An 18032-nucleotide genomic window follows, 5' to 3' on the forward strand; every position below is an offset into this window, starting at 1 on the left:
CCCCAAAAATCTTCTTAAAAAAAAAAAAAAAAAAAAGAACAGAATGGCTTAGGGAAAAAAAAGTCAACAAGAAAAAGTTCATGGAAATTAAAATTTTTATTATAAAAGAAAGTTAAAATTTAGAAGATAAACTAAGGAAAATCTCCCCAGCAAGTAGAATTTAGAATTACAAAGAAATGAAAAAAGAGAAAAGATAAAAAACCTAAGAGGATCAATGCAGAAGATCCAACATCCAACCGTCATTACTCACAGAAAGAAAAAAAGCAGAGAAGAAATTATCAAAAAACTAAGATTAAAAAAATGGAACCTTCATACACAGCTGGTGGGAATGTAAAAGGATGGAATGCTTTATAAAAACAGGAAGTTCCTCAAAGGAAAAACACAGAGTTACCATATGACTCACCAATTTCTGTCCTAGGTATATATCCAAGAGAAATGAAAATGCATGCCCACAGAAAAACTTGTACATGAATTAAGAAAAAGAAAGAGGGGCTTCCCTGGTGGTGCAGTGGTTACGGATCTGTCTGCCAATGCAGGGGACACGAGTTCAAGCCCTGGTCCGGTAAGATCCCACATGCCACGGAGCAACTAAGCCCCTGTGCCACAACTACTGAGCTTGCACTCTAAAGCCCGCAAGCCACAACTACTGAGCCCGCGTGCCACAACTACCGAAGCCTGTGCGCCTAGAGCCCATGCTCTGCAACAAGAAGCCTGCACACCACGACGAAGAGTAGCCCCCGCTCACCGCAACTAGAGAAAAGCCTGCATGAAGACCCGATGCAGGGCTTCCCTGGTGGTGCAGTGGTTGAGAGTCTGCCTGCCGATGCAGGGGACACGGGTTCGTGCCCCAGTCCAGGAGGATCCCACATGCCGCAGGGCGGCTGGACCCATGAGCCATGGCCGCTGAGCCTGTGCGTCCGGAGCCTGTGCTCCGCAACAGGAGAGGCCACAGCAGTGAGAGGCCCGCGTACCACAAAAAAAAAAAAGACCCAATGCAGCCAAAAATTAAAATTAAAAAAAAAGAATATTACTTAGAAATACAGAGGAATGTGCTAGAAACAATTAAAATTGTTGAAAGTGACTTGCCTGTGAGTAGCAACCTATACCCTTTTTGACAGGCAAAAGTAGCAATGCTGTTAGGTATAAAGTGCTAGGCATTCTCCCAGGTGATTTGTATAAGTTATTCATGGGACCCTGACAATAACCCTGTAGATAAATAATGTCATACCTTACCAACACAGGAGGAAGCTGAGTCTCAGAAAAGTTAACTGACCCACCCACAGAGCCAAGTCTCCAATTCAGACTTGTCTGCCTCTATAATCTGTGCTCTTAATGGCTATTCTATACTATTTCTCAGGGACACAGTCTCTGGGGTACCCAAAGCCCACCTTACCTCCTCCACATCTTCATCCAGTTGCTCATTAGGATCCACTTCTCTTACTAAGTCTTGTAATTTCTTCTTGGTCAAAACCTAAAGTTAATTGGGAGAACATTTTTTTCAGCCAAGTAGCAAAGAAACAAACACCTCATTACCCTATAATGAAAGGCTAACAATTTGTTGGGTTTGGTTTCTACTTTCCAAAGAATTATCAGTTTGGCTTACTTGGTGCTATTACTACAAGACTATAGTCCTAGGGAAAGGCAGAAAGAGCAATATGGAAGAGAGGCCAACATCTGTCAGGCAGTTTTAGTAAACTGTACATTAATTTGCAATTTTCTGACCACCACAAGTTGTACAGTGCCCCTGCTGCCTTTGGACAAGCTCTCCTACCCTTCTTCCTACCTGCTCAGCTCACAGTGCCTCCTTTCTGATGCTCTCCCAGCCCACCCAGGTGAAAGCAACCACTTCCTCTTTGGCCTCCACTGTACCCTGGGTACCCTTCTATCATTGTGTACATTTATAAACTTGCCTGTTTCTGACTTAATAGGCTGAAGGCTCCTTGAGGGCAGGGAACACGTGTTCATCTCTGTATAACTAAATATCGATATTTGTGAAAGTATGTACAACTATGATCCCTCTTTCATAAAGGAAATGTTATACTACATATATATGCCACTAAATAAGGATCAAAAGACATACACTAAAATGCTAATCATAGTTACTTTGGGGTGCTGGTAGAATTTTGGGCTATTATTCTTTCTCTTTTTCTAAAGTTTCATGATAAGCATTGCATGACATTGCAAATGAGGAAAAAATAATAATTTTTAAAATAAATATTTGTTAATAATGTCTCAGATCTATCCATCACTTAATTCAAGCCTTTGCCACATATCTTGATTTACTGCAAAAGTCTTAGTCTTGGTGTTCCTCCCAGTCTGCCCCCTTTCCTACCTTTCTTGTCCCCTTACTGTCAAGTTAATCCTCCTAAGATATACAACTTTTATTATGTTACTTTTAAGCTTATTAAATATTTGCAAAGATTGTTTATTGACTAAAAGTTCCAATGGAAACTGACTAGCATAGGCCTAGTATGTCCTGCCGAAAGCCTACCTATACAATTTTATCTCCTGCTCTTCTCCAACACCACACCCATCATGGGTTGGTCTCCTGAATACCTGCCCAACCCTTCCCATTCATCGTTGCTAGTTCCTCCCCCATTCTCTTGAACTGTTGTCTGCTCATCCTATTCTACCCAGCCTACAAGGCCCAAGTCAAGAGAGTATACTTATTTCTTATGGCTCTGGAGGACAGAATCAGGATCATGGGTAGAAAGAGGGGGTCAGATTTTAGAATCACTGCAGAAAATAAAGGCAGCAGCTAGATGAACTAGGAGAAAAGACTGGAGGCAAGAGTACTTTTATTACAGGAATAATGAATAATGAATCCATTAATTATTTAACTATTTTATTTTATTTAACAAGTATATAGCATATATATTTATATATAAATATATAAAAACCTGTCACAGGCAAGCTGTTGTGTCAGTGCATGTATATATGGATGTATGTATATGTATATGCATACACACACTTAAATACTACAAAGTAAAAACTGAAAAATGTACATGATATTTCGATAAAGAACTTGAGAAGTCTGAGAGGAAGAGGCAGCAGCTGAGATGGACATCTCTCAGAGCATTATTGCTTCAAAGAACAGATAAGAGGTGCCCACAGAGAACAAAAAGCGGATGATACCTGATTGTTTTCAGGGCTGAGACGCCCTCCTGTCCCAGGAGTGCCTGGGATCTTTACCACTGTAGTGCTATTGGCCATGGAGCCTTGTGGAGGGGTGCTAGCTGGTTCCGGTTTTATTGATGAGAAATTGGACAGATTGATTAGGGCTGAGGGGCCAAACTGGTTCATAATCTGCCGCGCTTTGGACTTCAGCTCATAGAGCTTATCGAGATCTTGTTTCTTTTTGGAGCTATGAGGGCCAAGGCCAATCAACTGTAGAAGAAAAACAAGAGAATTAGCTCTGGAAGTACATGTAATAAAGGATGAGTTTTAAAAGTAAAATTCTATGAGGTCTGTCAGACTTTGAAGGGTCTTCATTTGATATCTGCACATTGAAAATGGAGGGAATGAAGAATGTTCATTGCTCTCACCTGATATTTAGAAACCATCTCTTCTCCAAAAGCTAAATAAAATAGTCCACACAAGTGAAATAAAGAAGTAAATGAAATGAGGAATCTTATGTACAAAAATAAGCTAGAATGAGCAAGACATTTTTGAAGACTTTGTAAAAATAGAATACTTGGTTAATTGTAAAAATAGAATACTTGGTTAAGTACTACATGCATTATTTTTGAACATCAAATAATGCTAAACTCAAATAAATCATGGCACAATCACATACTTGAAACCTAGTCACAAAACTTCAGAAAACAGATTAGTTCATTTTGGTGTTTCAAAACATGCTTAAGTCTATGTCAGGGCCTAATAAACACAGTTTTTAGCAATTGTTAAAAGTAAGCTCTTCACTGTCATCAAGGGCAAATTTTCTCTGAGTGTTAGCAATCTTTAAATACATGCAGAGTCCCTAGGCTGGAGTAGCCAAGACTTCTAAATTTTAGAGCCATGAGGCTGATTCCGTGGACATCAGCTTTGGTGTCATCAAGATCAGAAGCACATTCAGGAAGTTCCACCCACAGTGACCTCAAGGAGCTTACTTACAGCTATCTGAGTGTCTAGATCTTTAATTACATCAGCAACGGCTGTGAGCCCGGTGAAACGAGAGGCAGCCATTTTCAAAAGCTACCTGTAAATGAACAACTGGCATCAAGCACCACCCTTGCCACAGAACCATTTCAGTTGCATGGCCTGCACATCTTCTATGACCAGAATGCAGGCAAACTGACTATGGAGAACATTTCCTTATTCCAACTGGGCACCAAGAAAAACATCTCCATTTCTTTCATAGACAACTTTTAAAATTAATTAATTATGACAATAGTAACATTAAGACTCTCTTCCAGTAAAATGAATGTACTATTGTTAGAGATAAGCTAGCAGCATATGAAATACTTTATTGGCCAAAACTGTGGAATTTGAACCTGCAAGAATCATGGCAATGTTTTCAGAACTTGACAAAGCTTAGCAACCTGAATGAGTATCTGCATCTTGCCCCTATTGCTAAGTTCCTCTCCAACAAATTGTTTAACTCTCTAATACAAGAAATCATCTTCTCCTGGTTTACCCTTAATAAAAGCAACTAACTATGCACTGGTTAAATGATCAAGAGAAACTTGTTGGCCAAGAGCCCGCTGAGGGGGGCAGCACAGCATCAGGATTACTTTTTTTTAAAACCATATGTGGTCCATGTCTCCTTTTCCCTTACCCACAAATCTTACCAATGGAAGAAATGGGAAAGGAAAAGATTGTTAACATGGTAACAGTTGTCCTAATGTTATAAAAGCAAACTATTTTCCCAGATCAAGTCCTATGAAAAAGCCTTATTAAAGATGATCAGTATTGGACTTCCCTGGTGGCGCAGTGGTTGAGAGTCCGCCTGCCGATGCAGGGGACACAGGTTTGTGACCTGGTCCGGGAAGATCCCACATGCCGCGGAGCGGCTGGGCCCGTGAGCCATGGCCGCTGAGCCTGCGGATCCGGAGCCTGTGCTCCGCAATGGGAGAGGCCACAACAGTGAGAGGCCCGCGTACAGAAAAACAAAAACAAAAACAAATAAATTTATAAAAAAATAAATAAAATAAAATTTAAACAGTTGATCAATCTGGAATGGGGGGAGTAATATACTCCTCCTTTCACACACTCCTCCATTCCAGATGGATCAGATATTTAAATTTTAAATATAAAATCATATACTAGATAAAATATAGAATATCTTTATTTTTTATTTTTAAAAATTTATTTTTGGCTGTGTTGGGTCTTCGTTGCTGCATGCAGGCTTTCTCCTGTTGCGGAGCACGGGCCCTAGGGCACGCGGGCTTCAGTACTTGTGGCACGTGGGCTCAGTAGTTGTGGCTCACGGGCTCTAGAGCGCAGGCTCAGCATTGTGGTGCACGGGCTTAGTTGCTCCGCGACATGTGGGATTTTCCTGGACCAGGGATCAAACCCATGTCCCCTGCATTGGCAGGTGCATTCTTAAGCACTGTACCACCAGGGAAGTCCCTATTTTTTTAAAGATTTATTTAGTATTCATTTATTTAATTTATTTTTGGCTGCATTGGGTCTTCATTGTGGCACACGAGATCTTCGTTGAGGCGTGTGGGATCTTTCCTTGTGGTGTGTGGGCTTCTCTCTAGCTGTGGCGTGTGGGTTTTCTCTTCTCTAGTTGTGGTGCGCAGGCTCCAGGGCGCATGGGCTCTGTAGTTAGCGGCATGCGGGCTCTAGTTGAGGCGCACGAGCTCAGTAGTTGTGGCATGCAGGCTTAGTTGTCCTGCAGCATGTGGGATCTTCGTTCCCTGCCCAGGGATCAAACCCGTGTCCCCTGCATCGTAAGGTGGATTCTTTACCACTGGACCACCAGGGAAGTCCCTAGAATATCTTTAAAAAATATTCAGAAACCTAAACTTAACACTTTATACAAAAATTAACTCAAAATGGATCACAGACTTAAATGTAAAATGTACAACTATAAAACTTTTAGGAAAAAACAGGAGAAAATCTTTGGGCTCTAGCTAAGCAAAGAGTTCTTAGACATGACACCAAAAGCATGATCTGATCAATAAAAGGAAAAACTGATAAATTGGCCCTCATCAAATTTTAAAAGTTTTCTCTGTGAAAGCCCACATAGAAAGGATGAAAAGACAAGCTACAGACTAGAAGAAACTACATATCCAAAAAAAGACAAACTACATATCCAACAAAAGACTAGTATCTAGAATGCATTAAGAACTCTTAAAACTCAATAGTTCAAAAAAAAATTAATTCAATTAGAAAGTGGACAAAAGACACACCAGACATTTCACCAAGGAGGGCACACAGATAGCAAATAAGCAAACTGAAAGACATTCAATCAAAAAAATTAGTCATTAAAGAAAAGCAAATTAAAACTACAATGAGATATAACTACACAACTATCAGAATAGCTAAAATAAAAAATAGTGACAACACCAAATGCTCACGAGGATGCAGAGAAATTGGATCACTCACACACTGCTAGTGGGAATGTAAATGGTATAGCTACTCTGTAAAACAGTTTGCAGTTTCTTAAAAATCTAAGCATGTACTGTCACAGAGGAGCCTAAAAAGACATGAAGACTAAATGGAAAAACTAAGATCTGAATAAACTATGGACTTCAGTTAATAGTAATGTATCAGGTACTTCCCTGGTGGCCCAGTGGTTAAGAATCCACCTTCCAATGCAGGGGCCCTGGGTTTCGATCTGTGGTCGGGGAAGTAGGATCCCACACGCTGCAGGGCAACTAAGCCCATGCGTCACAACTACTGAGACTGTGTACCACAACTAGAGAGCTTGTGCACCACAACTACTGAGCCTGCGTGCTCTGGAGCTCGCATGCCACAACTAAACAGAAGTCTGTGTACACAATGAAAGATCCTGCGTGCCGCAATGAAAGATCCCGCGTGCCACAACTAAGACCTGATGCAGCCAAAAATAAAATAAATAAATATTAAAAATAATAATGATAATAATGTTTCAAATGTGGTTAATTAGTTGTAATGAACATACTATACTAATGTAAGATGTTAATAATGGAGAAACTGGGTGTAGGGTATATGGGAACCCTGTACTATCTTCCCAAATTTCCTGTAAATCTAACACTGCTATCTCAGCACGTTAAATAAATAAAAATAAATAAATAAATAAATGGATTTTAAAAACTGCTCTAGGAAAGAGTTTATTAAAAAAAATGAAAAAAGGAAAAAGAAGACCAAATCACAAATACACAATACAACAGGAATGAATCTTAAAATATTTAGGTGAAAAAAAAGCCAGTCTCAAAAGAATACATACTATATGATTCCATTTATATGAAATTTTAATATCTAATGATCTAAAAGCAAATCTCTAGTGACAGATGGGGCAGAGATTGACTGCACAGGGGCAGGTTGGAAGTTTCTGAGGTGATATAAACATTCTATACCTTAAGTGGGGGAATGCTTACACAGCTGCTACATTTATCAAAACTCACAGAACTATATGTTTACAATGTATACATTTTATTGTATGCAAATTATAACTCAATAAAGTGGATCTGGGAAAAAAGAAAAAACACGCAACTACTGTATGACCCAGCAACTGCAATCCTAGGCATTTATCCTAGAGAAATGAAAACTTATGTTTACACAAAAACCTGTACACGAATGCTCATAGCTTTATTTGCAATAATCAAAAACTGTAATCAATTCAGATGTCCCTTAATAGGTAAATCATTAAACAAACTGTGGTATATCAACACCACGGAATACTACTCAGCAAGAAAAAGAAATGAACTACTGACATGCACAACTTGGATGAACTTCCAGAGAATTATGCTGAGCAAAAGCCAATTCAAAAAGAGTCCATATTGGGGCTTCCCTGGTGGTGCAGTCGTTAAGAATCTGCCTGCCAATGCAGGGGACAGGGGTTCGAGCCCTGGTCTGGGAAGATCCCACATGCCGCAGAGCAACTAAGCCTGTGTGCCACAACTACTGAGCCTGCGCTCTAGAGCCTTCAAGCCACAACTACTGAAGCCCACGTGTCTAGACCTGGTGCTCTGTAACAAGAGAAGCCACTGCAATGAGAAGCCCATGCACTGCAACAAAGAGTAGCCCCCGCTCGCTGCAACTAGAGAAAACCCGTGCGCAGCAACGAAGACCCAACACAGCCAAAAATAATAATTAAATAAGAGTCCATATTGTATGATTCCAGTTATGTAACATTTTTGTTTTCCTTTTTTTAAAAATTAATTAACTAACTAACTAATTAATTAGGTTGCACCAGGTCTTAGTTGTGGCAGGCAGGCTCCTTAGTTGCAGCACGTGGGCTCCATAGTTGTGGCAGGCAGGCTCCTTAGTTGTGGCATGTGAACTCTTAGTTGCGACATGCATGTGGGATCTAATTCCCTAACCAGGGATCGAACCCGGGCCCCCTGCATTGGGAGTGTGAAGTCTTATCCACTGCACCACCAGGGAAGTCCCCTATATAACATTTTTGAAATGGCAAATTTTACAGAAGACAGATTAGTGAGGTCAGGGGTTGGGTGGGAGGGAGGGAGGTATGGTTATAAAAGGCAATATGAGGGGCCCTTGTGATGGAATTGTTCAATATCTTGATAGTGATGATGGATAAATGAACCCATAAAAAGTGATGAAATTGTATAGGACTTAGTACTCATACACATATAAGCAAACAAGTGCAGGTAAAACTGGGGAAATCTGAATAAGATTGTTGGGTTGTATCAATGTTGATATCCTGATTCTCAAATTATACAACAGTTTTGCAAAATGTTACCGTTGGGGAAAACTGGTGGTGCAAAGTGTACAAGGGATCTCTGTATTATTTCTCTCTTTTTTTTTTTTGCGGTATGCAGGCCTCTCACTGCTGTGGCCTCTCCCGTTGCAGAGCACAGGCTCCGGACGCACAGCCTCAGCGGCAATGGCTCACAGGCCTAGCCGCTCCGCGGCATGTGGGATCTTCCCAGACCGAGGCACGAACCCGTGTCCCCTGCATCGGCAGGCGGACTCTCAACCACTGTGCCACCAGGGAAGCCCTGTATTATTCCATATAAATCTACAGTTATATCAATTTTTAAAAATTAGAGAAACAATATTCTCAAGAATAAATAGTACCCTTCTAAGGATGACTTTACAAAGCTCAGGAGCCATAAAAGAAAAGACTAATATGTTTAATTACACAAACATAAAAATGTCTGCATGCCAACAAACATAACAAACAAAGTTAAAGGACAAAAGACAAACTAGCAAAAATATATGCAAGATATATCAAAGGACTAATTTCTTTTATATATAAAAAATATCTACAAATCAGTAAGTACCAACTACCCAATAGAAATATTGTGAAGGGCTTCCCTGGTGGCGCAGCGGTTGAGAGCGCGCCTGCCGATGCAGGGGACATGTGAATAGAATACTATACATACAAGGAATTTCAACCTAAATGTCCATCAAAAGTGATATAGTTAAATAAACTAGAATATAACTATATAATGTAATAGACTGAAAAAGAATGAGACTCATGAAAATATTATGTTAAGTGAAAGAAACCAGTCACAAAAGACTACATATTGTAGGATTCCATTTATATGAAATGTCCAGAATAGACAAATCTATAGAGACAAAAAGTAGATTAGTGGTTGCTAGGGCTGAGGAGTGGGGGAGAGGAATAGGGACTGACTTCTAATGTTTATGGAGTTTCTTTTAGGAGTGACAAAAATAATCTAGAATAGATTGTGGTGATGGTTGCACAATCCTGTTTGTAGCAAAAAACCACTGAATTGTATACTTTAAAATGATGAATTGTATAGTATGTGAATGTCTCAATAAACCTGTTTCTAAAAAACGAGGAAGCTCATGAAATGACCTTCAAGATACACTGTTCATTTAAAGTGCAAGGTTCAGAATAGTGAGGATAGGGACTTCCCTGGTGGCGCAGTGGTTAAGAATCTGCCTGTGGCTTCTCTGGTGGCGCAGTGGTTGAGAGTCCGCCTGCCGATGCAGGGGACACAAGTTCGTGACCCGGTCCGGGAGGATCCCACATGCTGCGGAGCCACTGGGCCCGTGAGCCATGGCCGCTGAGCCTGCGCGTCTGGAGCCTGTGCTCCGCAATGGGAGAGGCCACAACAGTGAGAGGCCCGCTTACCGCAAAAAAAAAAAAAAAAAAAAAAAAGACACATAATTACAAATGTATAAATTATTCCTGGAAAGATACATAAGAAGCTGAAAACAATGGTTGTCTTGAGGGGGATAGCAGAATGGTAGTACCTGTGTGGTCCATGGGACCAAGGTGCGAGACTTATCTTTCATTGTATACCCCAAATTCTGTAATATGTGCATATGTAACCTATGAAAATAATTAAAATAAACTACTATCTGGTTTGTTTCCACTGAAGAAATAGGTAATACTGACCTCTGTTTTTAAAATAGAACAAAAAATATAGCAGTAGCAACAAAAATAAACCTTGACCTTTATCTCACACCTTATACAAAATATCAATAAATTAAAAACTGATCACAGACTTAAATGTGAAAATGTAAAACTATAAAACTTTTAGAAAACATACGAGAAAATCTTCCTGACTTTGGGTCAGACAGAGTTCTTAGATACAACACCAAAAGCACAATCCACAAAAGAAAGAAATTGATAAAGTGAACTTAATCACAATATAAAACTTCTGCCCTGCAAATGAAAACAAAAGACAAGTCTGAGACTAAGAGAGAATATTTACAAATCACGCATCTGACAACTTGTATCCAGGATATATATATAAAAGACTCTCAAAATTCAATAAGAAAACAACTCAATTTAAAAAATGGATAAAAGATCTGAACTGGGGCTTCCCTGGTGGCGCAGTGGTTGAGAATCTGCCTGCCGATGCAGGGGACACGGGTTCGTGACCCGGTCCGGGAAGATCCCACATGCCGCGGAGCGGCTGGGCCCGTGAGCCATGGTCACTGAGCCTGCGCGTCCGGAGCCTGTGCTCTGCAACGGGAGAAGCCACAACAGTGAGAGGCCCGCGTACCGAAAAAAAAAAAAAAAAAAAAAAAGATCTGAACTGATCCTTCAACAAAGATTTACAGATGGAAAATAAACACATGAAAAGATGCCCAATATCATTATTCATTAGGGAAATGCAAAATAAAACCACAATGAGATACCACTAAGTACCTATTAAAATAACTAAAATTAAAAATAATAGGGGCTTCCCTGGTGGTGCAGTGGTTGAGAGTCCGCCTGCCGATGCAGGGGACACGGGTTCGTGCCCTGGTCCGGGAAGATCCCACATGCCGCGGAGCGGCTGGGCCCGTAAGCCATGGCCGCTGAGCCTGCGCGTCCAGAGCCTGTGCTCCGCAACGGGAGAGGCCACAACAGTGAGAGACCCGCGCATGGCAAAAAAAAATAATAATAATAATAAAATAAATAAAATAAATGGACAAGTGCTAAAGAGGATGTGGAGCAACTCAAACCCTCATACATTTATGATGTGACTGTAAAATGGTGAACTCTTTGGTAAATGGTTTGGCAGTTTATTATAAAATTAAATAGACACTTATCATATGACCCACCAATCCACTCCTAGGTATTTACCCTAGAGAAATGAAAACTTATAGTCACACAAAAATCAGTATGTGAATGTCTATAGCAACGTTATCCATAATTGCCAAAAACTGAAAACAATCTTTCAACTGGTTAATGGATAAACAAACTATGGGTATATCCATATAATGGAATACTACTCAGCAACAGAAAGGAAGAACTACTAATACACACAACATGGATAATCTCAAATGCATTAAGCTAAGTGAAAGAGGCAAGACTCCAAAGGTTACTTCCCGTATGAGTCCATTTACATGACCCTCCAGAAAAGGCAAAGCTATATGGATGGAGAGCAGATCAGTGATTGCCAGGGTTTGGGGATTGCGGAGGGTGTGACTACAAAAGAGCAGCATGAAGGAAAATTTGGAGGATGGTGGAACTGCTAGGTAACTTGAGTGTTATGGGGCTTACATGACTGTACACATTTGTCACAACTCATAGAACTGTACCCTCAGAAAGGTGAATTTTATGGTGCGTAAATTTAAAAATAAGTTTAAAAAAATCACAACATGATCAAAATGGTCCAAATTACCTGTTCAGTGACAACTTTCATTAGCCCAATTGTAGACGATGCTGGTCAAGCACAAAGGAATGAAGTGACCATAAATAACCTGAATTCCATTATGTAATGTACCATGATTGCCTCTGGGCTACTCAAATTTCTAACTCTCATTTCCTTAGAATGCCAAGAGGTAGGAATGTACTATTGAGTAAAAACAGAGGCATTAACTGTGGGACAGTTTGAGAGAACAATTACAACAGGAAACTCTTTACTAGCTCCTACTATGTGGAATTTATGTGCTATGGGATTCAAGAAGTCAGGAAAGTCCACACCCTAGTGATCTACAGTAGAAAATACTTAAATGATTTTATCAAAACAAGATAGCTTGGCTGGGAGTTCAATTAAATAACCGACTATCCTCCCTCCCCCTACCCATCACACTTAAACTGTAGTTGATAGGCTGAAGATGACAAGCCCTAATTGCTTTTCCTTTTAACAACCCTGTACCTCAAACAGAAATCCAGTTGCAACTCTATTATTATTATTGTGTCAGGAGGATCTGATTTTTCAGAGAGTAGGAACACGGGGGAGACCCTGCAGTAGAAGACTGTGGTCTTCTCTGGGAATCTGTTCCATTAACAGATTTTTTTTTTAAGTGAAGAGAACAGGGGAATAGAAGACTGGATTGTCTTTTCTTTTTTTTCGGCCGCCGCACGGCTTGTGGGACCTCAGTTCCCCAGCGAGGGATTGAACCCGGGCCACAGCAGTGAAAGCACTGAATCCCAACCACTAGACCACCAGGGAACTCCTTGGATTGTCTTTAAAACACTTTTACCTCTGAAATGTTTAGGAATTTATTATTTAAACAAATACTGGAGTAAAGGGGACTACGAGCCTGATAGCATAAAAGCCCTAACACTATGGTACATGACTTAACGATTTGGATTTTCTACCTGGCTGTTTCTTTCCTCACTGGCTTGTAGATGTATCTAAACAAGCTCATGCTTCCCAGCCTACATAAACCAAAAAGAATCAATTATATTGCAGTCTGTGAGACCTGAGAGCAACAGAAATGTGGGATTTTTTTTCCACTAGTTTTTTTGACTAGTTTGACCCTGTTTAGGCAATTCTGACTTAACAGAAAAGTAGTACAGTACAGTGGTTCAAGCGATGGACTCTGGTGGCAGTGTCTGGGTTCAAGTACCAACTCTGCCACTTATTAGCTTTATGTCCTCAAGCAAGTTACCTAAACTCTTTATGCCTCAATTTCCTCATCTGAAAAATGGAGTTAATCATAAGGTGTACCTCATCGTTGTGACAATTCACTGAGTTATGTATCTAAAGCACTTAGAAGAATGTGTGGCACATAGTAAGTACAATTAAAAATGTTTGCTAGCATTTTATATATGCTCTCCTCTTTTAAATCTTAGTTATAAAAGTTAGTATAGTAAACCTAAAAGGTTGCACCCATCCTGCTATGTACTGGTGGCATCCTGTAACTATTCTTATTACTACAGATATTAAAAAAAGAAAAGTGGATTAAAAAGCAAAAAGTAGTGGCAAATGGTCAGCAGGAGGCTGATGAGAGGTACTGTGGCACAGGGAAGACCCAAGTCAGTTGGGCTAGGTGTCATCCTAGTTCTGCCACTGAGTTATATGAACTGCCTTTGACCAGAGTTTCTACATCTATAATTAGAAGAACCAGGCAAATTCTAAAGTCTCCTCCAGCTCTAACAATTAGTATAAGATTTAAAATTAAGGGCAGGGGGCTTCCCTGGTGGCGCAGTGGTTGAGTTCGCCTGCCGATGAAGGGGACACGGGTTCGTGCCCCAGTCCGGGAGGATCCCACATGGTGCGGAGCGGCTGGGCCCGTGAGCCATGGCCGCTGGGCCTGCGCATCCAGAGCCTGTGCTCCGCAACGGGAGAGCCACGGCAGTGAGAGGCCCGCGTACCGCAAAAATATAAATAAATAAATAAATAAATAAATAAATAAAATTAAGTACAGGGCTTCCCTGGTGGCGCAGTGGTTGAGAGTCCGCCTGACGATGCAGGGGACACGGGTTCGCGCCCCGGTCCGGGAAGATCCCACATGCCGTGCAGCAGCTGGGCCCGGGAGCCATGGCCGCTGAGCCTGCGTGTCCGGAGCCTGTGCTCCGCAACGGGAGAGGCCACAACAGTACGAGGCCCACGTACCGCAAAAAAAATAAATAAGTAAGTATAAAATTAAGTCCATATGTACAGATTTCAAAGTTTGTCTTCTGCCTCCAAAACACCTGTGTCACAGTGCAGGCTATAAACACTGCTGATGTACTACCTCCAAAGCACTTTGGGGCTTTCCACAAACACCTTTTGTCAAAAGTAGTATGTTCTATGTTCACATCAACTTTAACACAATGGTTTTCTGATCAGGTACTTACTTAGAAATCCTATTCTAATAATTCAATTGATGCTAGAGCCACAAATGAGTGAAATAAGTAGTACAATTTGCAAATGTAGATGAGGATGATAACTCAGGAATAAACTATTATTAATTAAACCATCAAGTATTTTGAAATGGTGGTATGGCCATGCTTTACCTCATAATCTGGTGTAAGTTTTGACCACTTGCATTTAGTATAGGCACTTGCAAACAGTTTAGGCAAACCCACTGGGAACAAAGTTATTGCAGTTTCCCCAATCATCTAGTTCATGTTACAATAATTGTAAAGTTAATCCAATTTAAGCCCCTGTTCTTCAAATTGGTCTTTCTTGGCCTCCTAAATTTAAAATTAAATATGTCTTACTCCAATGTGAGGGAAAGTTCTATTCAGGTCCCATTTTTCTATCTTGAATATCTATGCTTGTTTAAAACACAGGAATTCAGTTCTCCTCAAATACTACAACTACATAAATACCCTAATAAGTTATAGTACTTGATAGTAAGAGGAGTCTTTAGGAGGAGGGAGTGTTTTCATTCAATGCCATGCTTTGTATAACTATTACCTCTATTTTGCTGATGAGCAAGCTGAGACATGGTGAGGAATCCACTTAGAAAAACAGAAAAAAGTTTCAGTCAGACACATAACTGGGTTTGACTGTGGCTGGGCCACTTAGTAGCATGGGATTTCAGGCAAGGCACTTAACCCTTCTGCACTGATTTCCTTATCTGTACAATGGGACTAACAATATCTAACTTGTGTGGCTGTAAGTGATAATTAAATGATTTAATATTTGAAAAGTGCTTATGATGGTATTTGGTTAGTCTAAGTTTCTTTTTTTTTTATTGGAGTAAAATTGCTTTACAATGTTGTGTTAGTTTCTGCTGTACAATGAAGTGAATCAGTATTTGTATACCTATATCCCCTCCCTCTTGGACCTCCCTCCCCCTCCCCCCCATAGTCTGAGTAAGTTTCAGAAAAGATATTACTGAAGAATGAAAGTGACTGGTCCAAGTTTCTCCACCATCCTTATCTAAAAGCAGCCATCTTCCCTAAATGCTTATGCTAAAAATAAAGGGTACATTTTACTTATTTGTGACTTTCTAAATGACTTACTATATTGTTGAGGGGGAAGGAGCTTCATTTAAAAGTTTCCTAACTCGTAAGTGACATTCACTGTATCAATGTCAATACAGTTAACAAGACCCAAAATAAAATAGTAGAATTTGTAAAAACTTCCCTCTTGAGTTTGAAGTTAGAGCAAAGATTCTAGAAGCATGGTTTCAACGAATATTAATCAAGCATCTCCTATCTGCTATGCAGAGCAGGGCACTGTATCAAAATCATGATCTAATCAATCATCGCCTCACTGTAATCCCAAACCTTCTTTGGACTTTAGCCTCCTTATATGTAAAATACGAGTTTAAAAAAGATTATCTTTCCGGGTCCTTCCATCTCTGCCATCCTCGTTTTCTGAGATGCAGAGATCTGTGCTCAGCGTTGGGTGGAATGGGATTGAAAGCACTTATCAAGTATATAGCTGAGTTCAAACTGCTTCAGCTTTACAGCAGTGCTTCGCCAGAACGAAGCAGAAAACGAAGATGCTTCCAAGTGGGCTTCCTAGATTGTATCCGACACAAGATAAGCCTGCCAAAAGCCAAGCAGGCAGCGCAAAGGAGTCGTCTTTCCCTGAATACATCCTTTACCACTCTCGGTTCACCCAATATGAGAAAAAAAAAAAGGATCACTATATTTTTTCCGAACTCTCTCCCTTTCCCTTGGAGGCTGATCTCCTCACATCCATTGCCCCTTATCGTCTCCGCTTTTAAGAGCCAGTGTCCTCACAGCCCTGTTCCCTCAGGTACTTCGGAGTCTCCAAGCCCCGATCCCGTCCCCACAGAAGCCCGTCCTCACTGCCCGCTCCTGTTCTTCCCAAACCCAAGTGTTCTCTTACTGCTCCTGCCTCTCAGGAACCTAAGTCTTCGCCGCCCTGTTTCTGAATCCTTAGAAACCTGGGTCTTCACTGTCCCGCTCCTACCGCTTAGCAGCCCAAGTCCTCACGGCTCCGCTTTTACCTCTCAGGAGCCCGTGGCTTCACGCCCAGTTCTCTTCCGACCCTCTCCTCTTCGGAGCACTGGTCCTCACAATCCTGTCCCTCTCAGCCCACTTTCCCTCGGGTGCCGGCTAACTCCGTCCCCTTTCCCTAAGTCCCGCCTGGAGCCCAGGTCCCCACAGCCGCGTCTTCTCCGAGCCCCGAGCCCCTCAGTCCCGTCCCAAGAGCCCGATTCCTAACAGCCCCGTCTCCTCCACAATCTGGCTCTTGAAACACTGACCACTGTGGGTCTGGGTCCTGACTCCCTCCTCCCGCTCTTCTTCCTTAACTGCCAGGGCCCAAGACTCACAGGCAGCAGCGTCTATCTCCCCATGATATGCGTAGACTGCCCCAGTGAAGCGCTCGTCTCAGCAGCCGGTCCGACTGCTCGGCCCTCCCCGAGTACTTCCGGCACCGCTCCCCGCCTCCAACCCGGAAACGCGCGGCTCTTCCGGCCGGCGGGCGCGCGCCTGGCTTGCACAGGCGCGGACTGCCCTCGGACGCGTGGTCGAGATTCATCGCTGTTGGTCACCTCTGGCAGTTGGGCTTTTTCCTGCTTGATACTGTGAGCAAGCTCTGCGCCTCCTACCTGGCGTTACGAACCCAGCGCTAGCTATTTCTCCCCAAAATAGCCTGTTGTATATATTACTAGCATGACCGGTAACACGCCCTCGGATGGCCTAGAGGTCGCCATTTTTGGTTAGTGTCTTTGTTGTGATATGAGGACGGTAATATCTCCTGGGACCAACATTCCATAGATATCCTATTGGACCCCAACAGGAAAAACCTGGGGACAAGAGAGACCGGTTGTGGTTGTGATTTGGCAGTTAATAATAACAATTGAGCAATTGCTGTCTACCAGGAAATTTTCTATACACCTTACCTCCGATAAGTCAGTCATTTAATGATTTAAAGGAAACCTGTGAGAGGGACTTCCCTGGTCGTCCAGTGGTTAAGACTCCGCGCTTCCACTGCAGGGGGCGCGGGTTCAATCCCTGGTCGGGGAATTAAGATCCTGCATGCCGCGCGGCGCAGTCAGTAAATAAATAAATGAAACCTGTGAGAGATTAAGCAAGTTCTAACTAATAAGTGCAAACTCTCAACTTGAACTCAGAATTCTCACTCTGACCATTAAACTGATGCTTTCGGTTGACTGTCAATGGTGAGAACTGCTGTTTACTAACTGTGCTAGATGCTAGGGTTGTAATCAAGACCCGATTCCAGCCTGAGTCCCTTCTGGAGCCCGGGTCCTCACACTAAGATGGACAAGAACCCAAGAACCCACAGACATAAAGGAATGTACAAAGGGCTGGGACAGCAGAGTGAGCAGCAGTGTCAGCAGGA

At 41.7% G+C, this 18032-nt stretch overlaps 1 protein-coding gene across 2 annotated transcripts in view; it reads right to left on the reverse strand.

Moving 5' to 3' along the window:
• The window catches only part of TAF12 (TATA-box binding protein associated factor 12), a 27795-nt gene extending 10696 nt beyond the window's left edge, over positions 1-17099 (reverse strand). Inside the window, exons 1-3 of one of the 2 annotated variants that reach the window (XM_007461810.1) lie at positions 16999-17099; positions 3136-3387; positions 1394-1471 (exon numbers count right to left, since the gene is read on the reverse strand). In XM_007461810.1, coding sequence (XP_007461872.1) covers positions 1394-1471; positions 3136-3303 — 246 coding nt within the window. In that variant the 5' untranslated portion in view covers positions 3304-3387; positions 16999-17099. Of the gene's footprint in view, positions 1-1393; positions 1472-3135; positions 3388-16671 lie in introns of both variants that reach the window. The other variant, XM_007461811.1, reaches the window with a different exon arrangement.
• Positions 17100-18032: the final 933 nt, after the last annotated feature.

Source organism: Lipotes vexillifer, unplaced genomic scaffold, assembly GCF_000442215.2.
Source record: "Lipotes vexillifer unplaced genomic scaffold, Lipotes_vexillifer_v1.1 scaffold699, whole genome shotgun sequence".
Lineage (NCBI taxonomy): Eukaryota > Metazoa > Chordata > Mammalia > Artiodactyla > Lipotidae > Lipotes > Lipotes vexillifer.